The 13,190-nt window shown below is 53.1% G+C and overlaps 1 protein-coding gene across 2 annotated transcripts in view; it reads right to left on the reverse strand.

The window, feature by feature from the left end:
* Positions 1-13,190, reverse strand: part of SLIT3 (slit homolog 3 (Drosophila)) — a 593,250-nt gene that overhangs the window by 13,772 nt on the left and 566,288 nt on the right. For both annotated transcript variants that reach the window (XM_012649737.1, XM_012649736.1), the window contains exons 29-32: positions 11,364-11,457; positions 5,945-6,082; positions 3,900-4,140; positions 1,807-1,937 (exon numbers count right to left, since the gene is read on the reverse strand). In XM_012649737.1, coding sequence (XP_012505191.1) covers positions 1,807-1,937; positions 3,900-4,140; positions 5,945-6,082; positions 11,364-11,457 — 604 coding nt within the window. The remainder of the gene's footprint in view (positions 1-1,806; positions 1,938-3,899; positions 4,141-5,944; positions 6,083-11,363; positions 11,458-13,190) is intronic.

The following is a 13,190-nucleotide window of genomic DNA, read 5'->3' on the forward strand; positions in this document are numbered from 1 at the left end:
TTACCAAGTCACTACCCTGACAGCTGGCGTCAGGGAGGGGAAAGGCTGGGCTCTGCCCGGGCAGGCCCCACGCCAGGACAGGGCCCAGCTGCTTCTGGAAGCCTGGCTTTTGCCTTCTGTCCTCGACGTGTCCATGTAAAGGCTCAATCTGTCAAGCACTTCCCCTCAAGAGTTATTTCAGTCCTCAACGACAACCCTAGGAGGTACACCCTGCTTTTACCCACAGGATACAGGAGGGAAACCGAGGCACAAAGAGGGTGAGTAACTTGTTCAGACCTGGATCCGCGAGACGTGGCCCAGGACCTCTGGCTCCAGGTACGCCGAGGTTAGGAGGCCCAGACTCCTGGAGCACGGGGCCTCTGGGGAGAGCCCCTTCTCCTGGTGTCCACTGTGCCCAACTGTCCCACCCTGGCTGGACTTTTCTCTGCCCACCTGCCACCTTGAGCCTTCTGCTCCGGTCAACGCCCTTTTTTGTACCTTGTCTTCTCCTTGCTACTCTCTCAGCCTGGGCTGCCCCCCTGTTCTCTCTGCTCACACAAGTCCTTCCCTTCCTTCAAGACCCCACTCAAACAGCTCCTTCTCCAAGAAGTTTTCATGTGGAAACTGGCGCTTCTGTGCTTTAGAATCACCTGGAAGTTTCCTTGAAACACAAATTTGTGGGGGCCAACTCCCCCGAACTTCTAATTCAGTAGTTCTGGGGTAGGGTTTGAAAAAGTGCATTTCTACCACGCTCCCAGGTGATGCCGGCGCTGCTGCCTCAGGGATGACACTTTGAGAACCGCTGGTTTTAACCAATGGTTTTCAAACTGGGGTTTCTGGAGGAGTTCCAAGGGCCTTCAAGATAGTATATGTGGAGGAGGCGACTTTGTGCCCTCCAACCCTGCTGGGCAGTTTTGCTACTGTGTGTTTGATATTCTTAAGTTCAATATAAAATTGTGATGGAATAAAAAATTGAGTTAATGAGGAAAAAAAAGAATGTCTGAAAATTGTAGCTCTTCCCCAATGCCCATGAACTGTGCTCTTGCTTCCACAGGGGAAAGTGTGCCTCTCTTGTTCTGTGGCTTCCCCAAGTTTAGCTCTCCTTGCACTGATGGTTTTACGTGATTTTAAGGGAAACACAGACATTTCTAAATTATTCATAATTAAATTATTTTCATAGTTATTTAGTATTTTACTGAGAATTGGGGAAGAAATCTATCTAACTCGCATCTCTGTGATTCCCCCGATGGTATTACTTAAGAGAGGCTAAATTCAAAAGTGAGCAGTTGGAGCAGACGTACGTGCGCAGGAAATAACAGCACAGCTGCCACACGATCGTGCACAGTTCGGGCGGCTCTTGGAAAGGCTGCAGTTTAGGAAAAACTGCCCTTGATAGCAGTTTGAAAGTCACTTAAGGAGTATCCCACTCCTTAGTGCCCTCCAATCTCTTCCCCTGGAGCTGCATGCTAATCGTCCCCTGTTGTCTTTCTTAAACTAATAAAAGATTAGGATGACATTTTGAAAAGGGCATCTCATCAAGCAGCGCCGTCCCCACCGCAGCACCCAGCTCCACGCGGTAGCCAGCCGGCCATTCATCTTGTGCTGATGAGGCGTCGTCTCCCCCACCCCCATCCCGGGGGCCTGCCTTCCTCTCCTGCCTCTTCCTCCAGCACGCCTGCACCCTCCACACTCTGTGTAAGGACAACGTGTGTGGGGGCTGGGGGGCTTCGAGAAGAGCTGGCAGAGTCACCCCGGCATCTCTGGCAGGGCCAGAGGCAGGAAGGTGCGGAGGCGCGGGCGGCGGGAGGGGACGAGGGAGCTCCTTACCTGTACACCGTGGTTGGAGGGGAGCTCAGGCTGTCATAGACCAGCCGCACGTGGCCCTGGTACAGCTCCAGTGCCAAGGGGTCGTTGTCTCCCTTGTAGAGCAGGATGCCGTTGTCCTTGTCAGTGGCCACCTGGGGACAGTGGCCAGGACATGTGTGTGAGGGCTTACCTGAGGCCAAACCTCCCCGACCCCCTCACAGAGCGCTCTCCCAGGCGGTGGCTGCTGAACCTGTGCTGGGTCCGAATTCATGCCCCTCTTCCCTCCTCCATCTAGTCTGGGAGTCCCCAGAAGGCAAGGCCGAGAGTCACATGTCAGCAAAGGCCAACTGAGCAAACCGCTTCAACAGATACTCATCGAGCGCCTTCCTACGAACCACTGAGTTCGCACATTTATGTACGTCAGGAGGCCCAAGCGCTAACCTGCCCTGTCCCACTGGAGCAGTGTGATCCCGCCCACATCCCTGCGCTGGCGCCTCAGTCTCTCTGCATAAAGCATGATAGTTACCAAGAAAATGCTAACAATTACCATCTAATTCAGTGTGTACGATGAAGCAGGCGCTGTTCTAAGAGTCATCTGGGGCGTTTTAAAAAATACTGGCGTCTGGACCTCACCCCAGACCAAGTACACATGACTCTCTCAGGGCTGGGGCGCAGACAAAGATAGTTTAGAAAGTTCTCCGGGTGATTCGAAAGCACTGCAAGGCTGAGAGTCACTGGTTTCAGCAGGTGCCACCCTGAAGGCACTCGCTTGCCAGCCACCTGGCTGCAGGAATGGGATTCTCGGATTGGTCGCTGGGCTCCCATCATCAGGCACATCAGGCCCGAGGAACAGGCTGTGGAGCAGGTGGGTCTGATGGGACATTTGGATGTTGGGGCACTGGGTGCCACCCTGGCTAGCTGGGACCCAATAATCCGGTCCCCAGGTGGGTGGGACAGAGGGAGGCAGGAGGGGACGATGGCAACAGACCTTCCCTCTCGTTTGTGCCTGGGTCAACCCTCACCGCAGAGGCCTGTCCACTGGGCTGTGGGCGTCACAAGCTGAAGTAGTTTGAACTTTTTGTGCATTTCTGTAGCCCCAGTGCCTAGAATAGAGCCTGGCACGTATAGGTGCTCCATAGAGCTTGGTTGAATGAGTATTTTCTGTATAAGCTCCAGGTTAAACCTGGGCTAACGTGGCCATAACCCAAAGAAGGGCCGAGCCCAGTTGGTGCCCAGCAGCACCCAGAGGTGCCCGACCCAAGGGCAGGGGCCACGAGCTGGCCCACAACCCCTGGTCGTGTCTGGGGCCCCCCTCCACAGCACGCCTACTTGCAGGGGCCGTTCTTTCTCCGTCATACACACTGTCTGCCCATCTCCTCGCCTGCTAGAATAGCATTTATGTTGCCCAGAAACACAGTTTGGAATGAACATGTTCAGGTCCACAGGTAAGGAGCCTGGAAGAAGTTAGGAAAGAACTTGGTTCATACTAAGTGGTTTTCTACTCCCAGAAAACGTTCTGCTTGTTTGTATTTCTGGGCCTTTGCACGTCATTTCTCAGGCTTGACAGACCCCGCTTCTGCTCTTCTCCCTGTCCCCTCAGTCCTGCATGCTTCTGCCCTTCACCAAGCAAGCTCCTGCTCATCCTTCCCATCTCAGCTTAGTTATCACTGCCTCTGGGGAGCCTTCCCTGATTCCTCCCAGCAGGCTGGGGTCACTGCCCCTCCTCTGTGCTCCCACAGCACCCAGGGCTGTCACTGTCCCTTTCCTTGCCATTCTGCCCTGGACAAGGGGCTTCGTCTGCCTTGTCTACCATTGAATCTTCATTGCCCAGCACAGTGTCTGGCATATAATAGTTGAATGAATATTTTCTAGAGGAATGAGTGAATGAGGCTGGAAGTGGGGGCTGCTGTTTTCAGTGAGAGCTATTTCGGAGTTATCTGTAGAACTTTCCAGATGGAGTTGGCCCAGATGCCCTCAAGCTCAGTGTTGTCCTTGGTGACACTTTCGGGGAAGAGTAGGACTGCTAAAACCTGGGGCATCTCAGCTATTCTCTGAACAGTCAGAGCTTAGGGGCATGTTGAGGTCCTTCCAGGGCAGGGTAGAGCGGGGCGCACCTGCAGGGAGATGTTGGCCTGGGGCCGGACCTTGGCGGAGGCCAGTTCCACGTAGGAGTCCTTGCCCACAAAGTTGACAGTGATGAGCTTCTCGCACCTGGGGCCGGCGAAGCCCGGGGGGCAGCGGCAGGTGGGCTCCTGCTGCACCACGATGCACTGGGCTCCGTTCTGGCACTCGTACTGGTCGCAGGGGCTGGTCTGGAGCAGGACCATGGGTGGGGGGTGCTCGCAGAAGAGCCCGCTAGAAGGAGGGTGAAGAACAGGGCAGGGAGGATGGGAGAACAGCCAAGAGGAGTCACAGTTATTTAGGCCAAAGAACCTGTAGCAGAGCGGGGAGTGACGTGGGAACTGAAGCCAGCTCCAGGCTCTCGTTCAGCCGCGCCACTACCTGCGGTAAGTCCTTTTCCTTCTCTAAGTCCCCGTCTTCCCATTTTTAAAATAATGGAGTTGGGCCGGGCACGGCTGAGCGCCAGTCCTTCCAGTTACTCAGGAGGATCGCTTGAGCCCAGGGTTTTTTCCCCCCCCCCAGTTTCACACAAGTAGCTTTTCGTTATAAGACGAAACAGGTCTGCCTCTGCGAGTGGAGAGAGACAGACTGACTCACTGACTTACTACTAACTGGCCCTTTCTCTGAGCCCAGGGCTTTGAGTTCAGCCTGGGCAACACAGGGAGACTCCGTCTTTAAGAAAAAATAAAAATAAAATAACAGAGCTGGACCAGAGTAGAGGTCTCCAAATTTCAGTGTCATCGGAATTGCCTGGGGTGAACTGGTTAGAAGTGCAGATTTCCATCCAGGGACAGGTGAGTGGATAAACAAAATGTCGTACGTCCATCCAATGGAACATTGTTCAGCCTTAAAAAGGCAGGAAATTCTGACACATGCTACAACACGGATGACCCTTGAGAACATTACGCTAAGTGAAAAAAGCCAGTCAGAAAGCAGAATCAAATGCTGTACGATCCTACTTGTAGGAGGTACCTAGAACAGTCAAAATTATAGCGATGGCAAGTAGAATAGAGTTTACCAGAGGCTGCAGGGAGGGAATGGGGAGCTCTTGTTTAATGGGTATGGAGTTTCAGTTTTGCAAGATGCAAAAGCTCTGGAGATGGATGGTTCCACAACACTATGAATGTACTTAATGTTATTGAACTGCAGCCTTAAAAATTGGTTGAGATAGTAAATTTTATGCTGCAGGTATTTTATCATAATATTTTAAAAAGGGCAAACTCCCAGTCCCTGCTCCCCATCCCTAAATTTTAATTCAGTACCTCTGGGATGGGGCTCAGGCATTTGTATTTTCACAACCCTCTGATGCAGACGGTTTCAATTGGGCTTTGAGAAACACTGGCCTTGAGAACTCCAAAGTTCCTTCCAGGCACATCCTGCATTGACGCTGTCCAGTGAGTACTGATGTACCCAGAACTGTCCCCAGTCTGACCCTCCTTGAAGGTGATCCCTGCCTCCCTGCCAATTTCCCCCTGCCCTCCCCTTCTGGCCTGAGTGGGGCTAGGGCTAGGGCTAAACGCAGGCCCCTCTTCCACATGCCCCCCAGACAGCTCCTAACTCCCGGCCAGCGCCTGCCACCTCCCCTGCCTCTGGCTTCACTGATTCCAGAGGCTGACCCCACGTCCTCCCGCTGACCTCCATCTTTCTGCCACCAGGGCAGCATAATGTTCGTGTTCTCTAGCCTAGAAAGGAGCCACGTGGCTGTCCCCACCCTGCAAGCTGGGCTTTAAGATGGTGGCATCTTCCGTTAGGTGGCCTCACACGCAGGCTTGACACCACGTGAGGTGGAACCGAAGCCCAACTTCCACATGGAGTTGCCCCAGGTAGCTCCTTTGCCTATCTACAAAATGGGATTAACAACATCCGCTCTACAGTGTAAGGGCTGAAAAGGGGTAAGGGGAATGTCGATGTCATCACCATCAGGGCCAGGGCCGTTTGGGCCTGGGTCTCCATCCTGGCTGCTGCAGCCCATCCGTCCCAGCCCCGCCCCTGCCACCTGGCCTGGGTTGTCTTCCTCCTGAGGTGCCCTTGGTCGTACCTGAAGCCCTGGGGGCAGATGCACGTGTAGCCATTGACCGCGTCTGAGCACTGGGCCCCATGGCGGCACTTGTGGGCCACGCAGTCGTCATTGTCTATCTCGCAGAGCTTCCCGCTGTAGCCAGGGACACACTCGCACCTGGAACACAGGCAAAGAGAGACTGTTCCTTGGGGCTGGGCCAGCTCCCAGGTGGTCATTCTCATGCCCCGGCCCCCAGCAGGTGGCCTCTCCCTCTGTCTCCTATCTGCTGCATGCCAGGTTTCCCTGGCAATCCACGGCCTTTGTTCCCTGAAGTCAGTGCCTGTCTGCTGCATGGGGGGCAGTCTTGTTTTAGGAGCCAGGCTGAGGAGCAGAGGGCGGGAATCATACACCCTTTGGCTTGGATCTGCCACTTTCTCCCTGGAACTGACGTTTGGTTTGGCTCTTCCTTTGTGACAGGCACTGTGCCAAGCACCTTTCACTGAGTGTCTCCCTGAGGCCACCCAGGACCCTGTAAGGGAGGGTCTTATCCTTTACACACGGGAGCAACCAGAGCACCGGGAGCAGTGCAGGCCCTTCCCCAGGCCCCTGGGGAGGGATGATATTTAGTTCACGCTCAGTGTGTCGGTCACTGTTCTAAGCACGTCAGTCACTCGTTACCTGGAGAGCGTTTCGGTTTTTTCATCTTTAAATGCGACTGATGATAAACAACTCTGCCCCATATGGTTGCTTTAAACATGAAACAATACGCTCTGCAGCATGCACTGGGTGAACGTGGAGTAAACGGTCAACGTGATATGTAGAAGACGGTAACGATGACGAAGAGGAAAGTGGTGCTGTTTGCCCTCCCCTTGATTTTGTTTTATTGCCTGTTCATTCTCCTCCAGAGATCTGGACTGGGATAAGAAGGGCACAGTCGCTTATGCCTTAGTAAATGGCTCGTATTCCCCAGGCGAGAGGACGGGTGCTGCTATCCGCCCCCAGGCCCTGCACACTGGTCCAGCCCTTCCCCGAAGAGCAGCATGTCGGCAGCTGCACCCTGTCCCTGCTGGCTCACGTTTCGAGCTTGCCCAGAGAAAGCTGCTCCGGCTGAAACCCGGCCTCCGAGCGTGTGGGCCAGAAACACACGTCTCTGCACTCCTCTGTCTGGGCTGACCCTACACCAAAATCCCAGGACAGAAACAGACCCGAGGGCACCAAGGGGCTGAGTCAAGGGGCTTGGGTGCACCCACAGGCACGTGTAAGCACAATGCTTGCCGGCTCTTCCGCCTCGGGCAAAGCCCGTGCACCTCTCTGAGCCACCAGCTGAATCCTATTGGGCAGAGTAAATGCAACAGCCACAGCCTACCCAAGACGGAGGAGGAGGCCGCACAGGCGGGGAGGTGGGGTGGAGGGGGAGCCAGAGCTCTGAAAGCTTACTTTGTCACAGAAGGAGCCTGACTGGGGAAGAATCAGGCACAGGGATGGTCCTCCCTCCTCCTCTTTAGGAGTGGACAGAAGTGGGGTGAGACCCACAAGTGGACCCTGGCATCACTGGGGTTGCAGAGCATGGTGCAGGCTGCGGATTTATGGCTAAGCAAGAACTGAGAGGGCAGGGTATCCCTGAGGGGGACAAGTTCTGGAATCTGAGGATTTACTGGACCTGTGCTCAAAAACTATGAGATATGCTAAGATCTGACCTATTTGACTGGCAAATTTGAAACATGTAACCTACCATTGCACCAGAATTTGCAAACATACATCATAGCCCATGCTCGGCCAGAGTCTTTTAAAGAAACAAATTGGGAATGCCTCTGTGGGCCTGTGTGCCACGTACCACTGTCCACCCTCTGCTGCTGCATTCCAGCTGGCCCTGGGAGGCATTTGTGCTTGTGCCTCCCAAAGTCACAATCGTCCCTGCAGAGCAACTTAAGCTCTTTGCCTTCTCGTAGACAATGACAGCTGCCCAATACTCACAGGATAATTTCTTTCCTTTTCTTCTCTAAGCATAGACTTCAAGGCTATTGATGAAGTTTTTAACAGGAATTAGGGAAGCTATCCTCACTCCCAGACTAAGCAGAAGTCTGGAGGCAAATGTGTTTACATTACTCTTCTTTTTAATGCGACAACCCTCTTCGCATGGTGGGGCCTCAAACTTTAATGAGCACACAAAACACCCAGGGATCTTGTGAAAATGCAGCTTCTGATTCAAGGGGCCTGGGGACAAGCATTCCAACAAGCTCGCATGTGACTGATGCTGCTGTTTGTGGACCTCTTTCCAGTAGCAAGAGCTATGCGACATCCCTCTGTCGACCAAAGAGGAACAGCCAGTGGTATCACCTGCATTCCTCACTGCTCTCAAATGTTTGCCTTTATCTTTCTTCTGGTTAAAGTGTAAGGTTTATGCATTTTAATGTGTTGGATTTATTGATTCTGCACGAGGGGAAGTAACCAAGTGCTATCCTCCATTCCAGGACATCTGGAGTCTCTGGATTTAGTTGAGAAATCAGTCAGGCCCAGACTGACGTGCAACCCACCCCTCTTTATCTGTGTGCATAGGCAGCTTGCTTCACCCCAGCCAGCCTCGGAGAACGTGCATAACACTTTCTACATTCTAAGATCACTGGGCTTCATGAATGAGATAATGCACCATGCCCGACACAGAATAAGTTCTCAGTATGTGCTAGTCGCTGTGATCTTTGTTCTTGTTACTATTATTTTCAGTGTTTATGGGCAGGTACTATCTGCCCATCATTGAGATTCCATTGGAAGAGCATACGGGGAGATCTCCAAGGAGAAAGATCTTTGAATTTGGGCAAAGTTCGCCCTGACTGCAAATCTCTTGCTAATACCCTTATAGACTGCTTTGGGATAGGAGTAGTTTGGTGATAGGAGACAAGGGGCATAAAATGATAAAATGTTGCATTGGAAGAAGGCATTTTTTATTTAAATACATTTTAACAAAAAGCTAACATTATTGAGCTGGCCTGTAACCCTCTTCAAGATAATGTCTCTTAGAAGATGTTATGTATAAATAAAATATCTCAAGATTATGAAAGCTAGACTGGTTTCTTTCTTTCCTATATTGTCTTAGAATCCAAGGGCCTTGATTACAATAGACAGTGAGGTTTCCAGGAAGCTCACTGCCAGAGGATCGTGACAACCTGGCAGCTTTAACGCTAGCATTTCTAACCACAACCTGCATCACCCTGGTCCACCTCTGACCAGTGCTCCTTCAAGCCAGCATCCTCTGAGCTCGCCCACTCAGCCCAGGGGCCATTTATCTCCTCTCCATCTGGCGATTCTACTCATTTTCATAGCTCCCATTCCCCTCTCACCACTGACTGCCCCTTCCGGGGCACACCCCAAGCACTTTGCTTGCCAGTCTAGTCTGCTCTGCTTTGGGTTCAAGTTTGCGTTTTACGTGTCTCTTCCTTCCTCTCTGACTCTTCACTTCACTCTGCCCCCTCACAGTGTCCAGCACTTGGTAAAGAGCAGCCTTAAACTGAAGTCAAATCCTGGGACCTGGGAGGGGGGACACCATGGGAGGCATCTCTCACCCCCAGGTAACTAGACTGCCTGAAAGTCCCACATGGCACATCTCAGAGAAGGATGGGGCAGATGAGGTGCATTGGAACGGGGTGGGTACATGGAAGGGCTGATGCTTCCTTTGGTCTCAGCAAAACCAGAGAGGCCTCAACTCACCTCTTGCATTGTCCCTGGTGATGAGCTCTCGGCTTGGGACGTCAAAATGCAAAAGGGAAACGCGGGAAAGGACATGCTCATGTCCCCCTCTCACCTTTACTGACCTGGACTCTTCTCCCATCTAGGGGGCCCTCCTTCCTTCTCTCTGCCCATCCAAATTCCACCCACCCTTCCAGGGTCACCTCACACTCCCTCTCTGAAGGGGGAGGGCTTCTTTCTCTGCTCTAGCAACACTCAGAGCCAGAATCACCGGGCCCAGAAATTCCTTCTTTTCTGAATGTTTGCTGTGTCAAACCTGCCTCCCCTGGGACCGTGGGAAGGGCCTTACGGAGAGGAATCAAACCCATCTTATGGTCCCGCAGCGCTGTGCACAATGAGGACCTGTGGGCTGCGTGGGGACGATGCTTAGAACCCATGAGTCTTAGATTTTAGGATTCTAAGAGTTCGTAAGTTCAAGTTTCGGAGATTCTACAACTCTCAAGAGTCCACAATTCTAAATTCCCAAGATTCTGTGATTTTACGATGTCATCGGCCTTGGGCTTTCTAAGATCCTGGGTTTCCATGAAGTCTGAAGGTTGGCAGCATAGACTCATAGTCTACAACACTTCAGGGTCTGAGAACTCTCTGCCTTGCGACTGAGAACTGGACAGACTCAGGGTGGTGGCGGCTCCCAGACCCATCTAGACCTGGAGCTCGAGCTGCTGCCCTGCAGAGGCTGGTCAGCCGGGCACCATGCCGCAGACCCAGGACCCTCACTCGGGGAGGCTCTGCAGGGTTTCAGGTGTCTCTGAGGGCCCATCCTGGGGCCCCCAGCTGCTCTGGTCTCTGCCTGTTCCCCCAAACCCTAACTCCTTGGTGCTAGAGGCTTCTCCCTGGAGGTGGATGGACACTGCGGGGGAGGAGAGAGAGGCAGCTGCACAAAGAAGGTGGCTCAGGGGACGGGGGAGTGTTCTTGGCCACAGGGTTCTGGGATATCCCTCTCAATGTCAGAAAAATCCCAGGTCTCCAGGGTCTCGGGATCTACTCCAGAAGAGGCAACAGCACAAATTTTCATGAAGGAGAGTGGAGGAAAGAGGTGGGGACAGAGCCCAGGAGGGATTTCCCGGGAGTGCCATTTGATTCTCAGGCTCAAGAACTGGGTGGCCTTCTCCTGAGGCAGCCTCTCCATCCACTCTAGGAAGTGCTTGCGTGCTCCCCTGGCTTCTATTGGTTCCGCTGCTCACCGTGGAGACAGCTCCACCAATGGCCATGGCTGTTGGACCGAGTCCCGTGCTCCTGCACCCCGCCCCCAACAGGTGCACAAGCCGGCAAACTTGCTGTACCCACGGGGCGTGGGGCAGGGCACTGTCAGGCTGCACACAGGGAAGGCGGCCAGATACCCTTAGGCTCTGCTTCCTCAGTGGGATTGCTCTGCTCTTCTGGCGCTGGGAAGGAGAGAGATGCCAGGGGAGTGGGGGAAGAGAAAGAGGGGGCATATATTTATGTATCTTTCTGTATGTATGTATGCATCTATCTATCTAATCTATTTATCTACAAGGACTTAGAGAGACACCTACAAAGAGACAAAGGCACACACATAGGGAAACAGACAGACTGAGTTAGATCACATCTGGTTCAGCGATACAGAAAAGCACATGTCAGGGAGGGAGGAGGGAGGGAGAGAGAGAGGGAGGGAGAGAGAGAGACACACCCACAGCCTCTGCCTCAAACCCAGACCGTTGGAGGCAGAGTTCCCAGGCACGAAGCCAAGTCTTACCTGAATCCTTTGTCCAGGGGGATGCACTTGGCCTGATGCTGACAGAGGTTCATCTCGGGCACACAGTGGTCGATCACCTCATCGCACAGCTCACCTGGCAGGGACAGGGGCAGAGGTGTCAGGCCTCAGAGAGGGTACTGGGGGACACCTTGGCCAGATCAGTCTCATCCGGCCTGGGTCAGGAGGTCATGGATGCCAGGTGCACTGCCTTCTCCCTGTCTGTGGAGGCTTCCTCCTCTACCTCCGCCTGGTTTGCTTAGCATTGACAGTGGGAAGAGGGCAAGATTTCTCCCGGGCACTGCCATACACCTTTGGCTGTTTCACTTGATCATTCAGGACCAGCTGCAGCTGAAAGCACAGGATGCCTGACCCTGGCCTTGGGCTATGCTTATTCATTTGTTTTTCCATTCCGCACCTATTTATTGAACACCTCTAGAGTGGTAGGCACTGTGCCAAGTACTGGGGATACAACAGTGACCCAGTCCTGTCCTCCCCGACAGCCTAGTTGGGGAGATCTGCAAAGGAGCAGGCAGTGGTAACACAGAGTCGTAAATGCAAAGGGGAGCTCTGGGGAGCACAAAGAGGGACCCAGAAGCTCCCCCCAGGAGGTCAGGGGAGGCTTCATGGAGGAGCGGACAAAGGTTACCTGCATAGTTCACCTGCAAGAGATAAACGAGCCTTTGGATTTTTCAGGGAAGGAAATATGAAAGGAATTTGAAGTTCTAATCTCAAACATTGCCTTTGAAGTTCCTACTGCTACTAAATGCCTAACGGGGTCTTAAATACCCAGGATGGCCCTTGCAGATAAGCCTGAAATGCTCACGCCACCTGAAAACGTGCTTTAGGAATGTGGGGGGAGGCAACACCAGATTTTTAGGATCTGAGTTTTGGGTTTCCTTAAATTCCACCCGGTAAAGCCAGGTGGAGCATGATCTAAGACACTGGAACTTCTGACCGTGGGCATCCTCTCCAGGTGTGGGGGTGGGGCAGGTGGAGAAGGCCTCCTGGCCGGCTGCTCCTGGAGGACAGGCAGAGGGCTGGATGGGTAGGAACGAATGACAGATGTAGCCGCCGAGTCTGTTCTCTGCTGTGGTGGGGACAAGCTGCCCCGTACCCTGTCCTGGGAGGGGGCCCCTAAACCCTTCCTGTCCACATTCTGCCCTGGGCCTCTCAGGACCACAGAGGGCACTGTGTTCTTTTAAGACTCCTCCTCTTCCTCCTCACCTGGAGAGACCAGAGAGGCAGACAAGCATCTGTGTGGAACCTGGATGTTTTCTGGGATGGAGAAAACCACAACGCCCCACTCTCGGCAGCAAAGTGCCACAAATCACAAGTGCAGCCTGGTCGACTGCAGAACCGGGCAGGCCTCAGCTGGGGCAGGAAACCATCTCCTCAGTGTCTCCTCAGCTCCCTTCCCACTGCCATCTGCTTGCCGTAAATTCAGTTCAAGCCCCTCCTCTGCCACAAAACCTGTTTTGAGGCCCTCTACCCTCCCCTTCTTTACTGCTGGGATTTTTCCTTTCTTTTCCGGCTCTAAGCTGATTCTTCTGGACACAGGATTTAACTCTACACAGCGATTCATTTCTGGAAGACCAGAAGCCCCTTGTGAGCTGAGTGCATACCTTAGACTTCTTGGCATCCCTAGTGGCTAATTCAGTGCTCTGCATACAGCAGGTGCACAATAAGTGCTGATTGTTGTTAATGCAACTTTTGGCTACAACTCAACTCTCAGAAGACATAGGGCATAAGGGAGGTAAACCCTTGGCAGGTTTATATGCACCTTCTCCCAGCACAAGGGTTTGTCTGGGATGCCAGGAGGCCCGGAAT

This window comes from Propithecus coquereli, unplaced genomic scaffold (genome assembly GCF_000956105.1).
Source record: "Propithecus coquereli isolate 6110/MARCELLA unplaced genomic scaffold, Pcoq_1.0 Scaffold301, whole genome shotgun sequence".
Taxonomy (NCBI): Eukaryota; Metazoa; Chordata; class Mammalia; order Primates; family Indriidae; genus Propithecus; species Propithecus coquereli.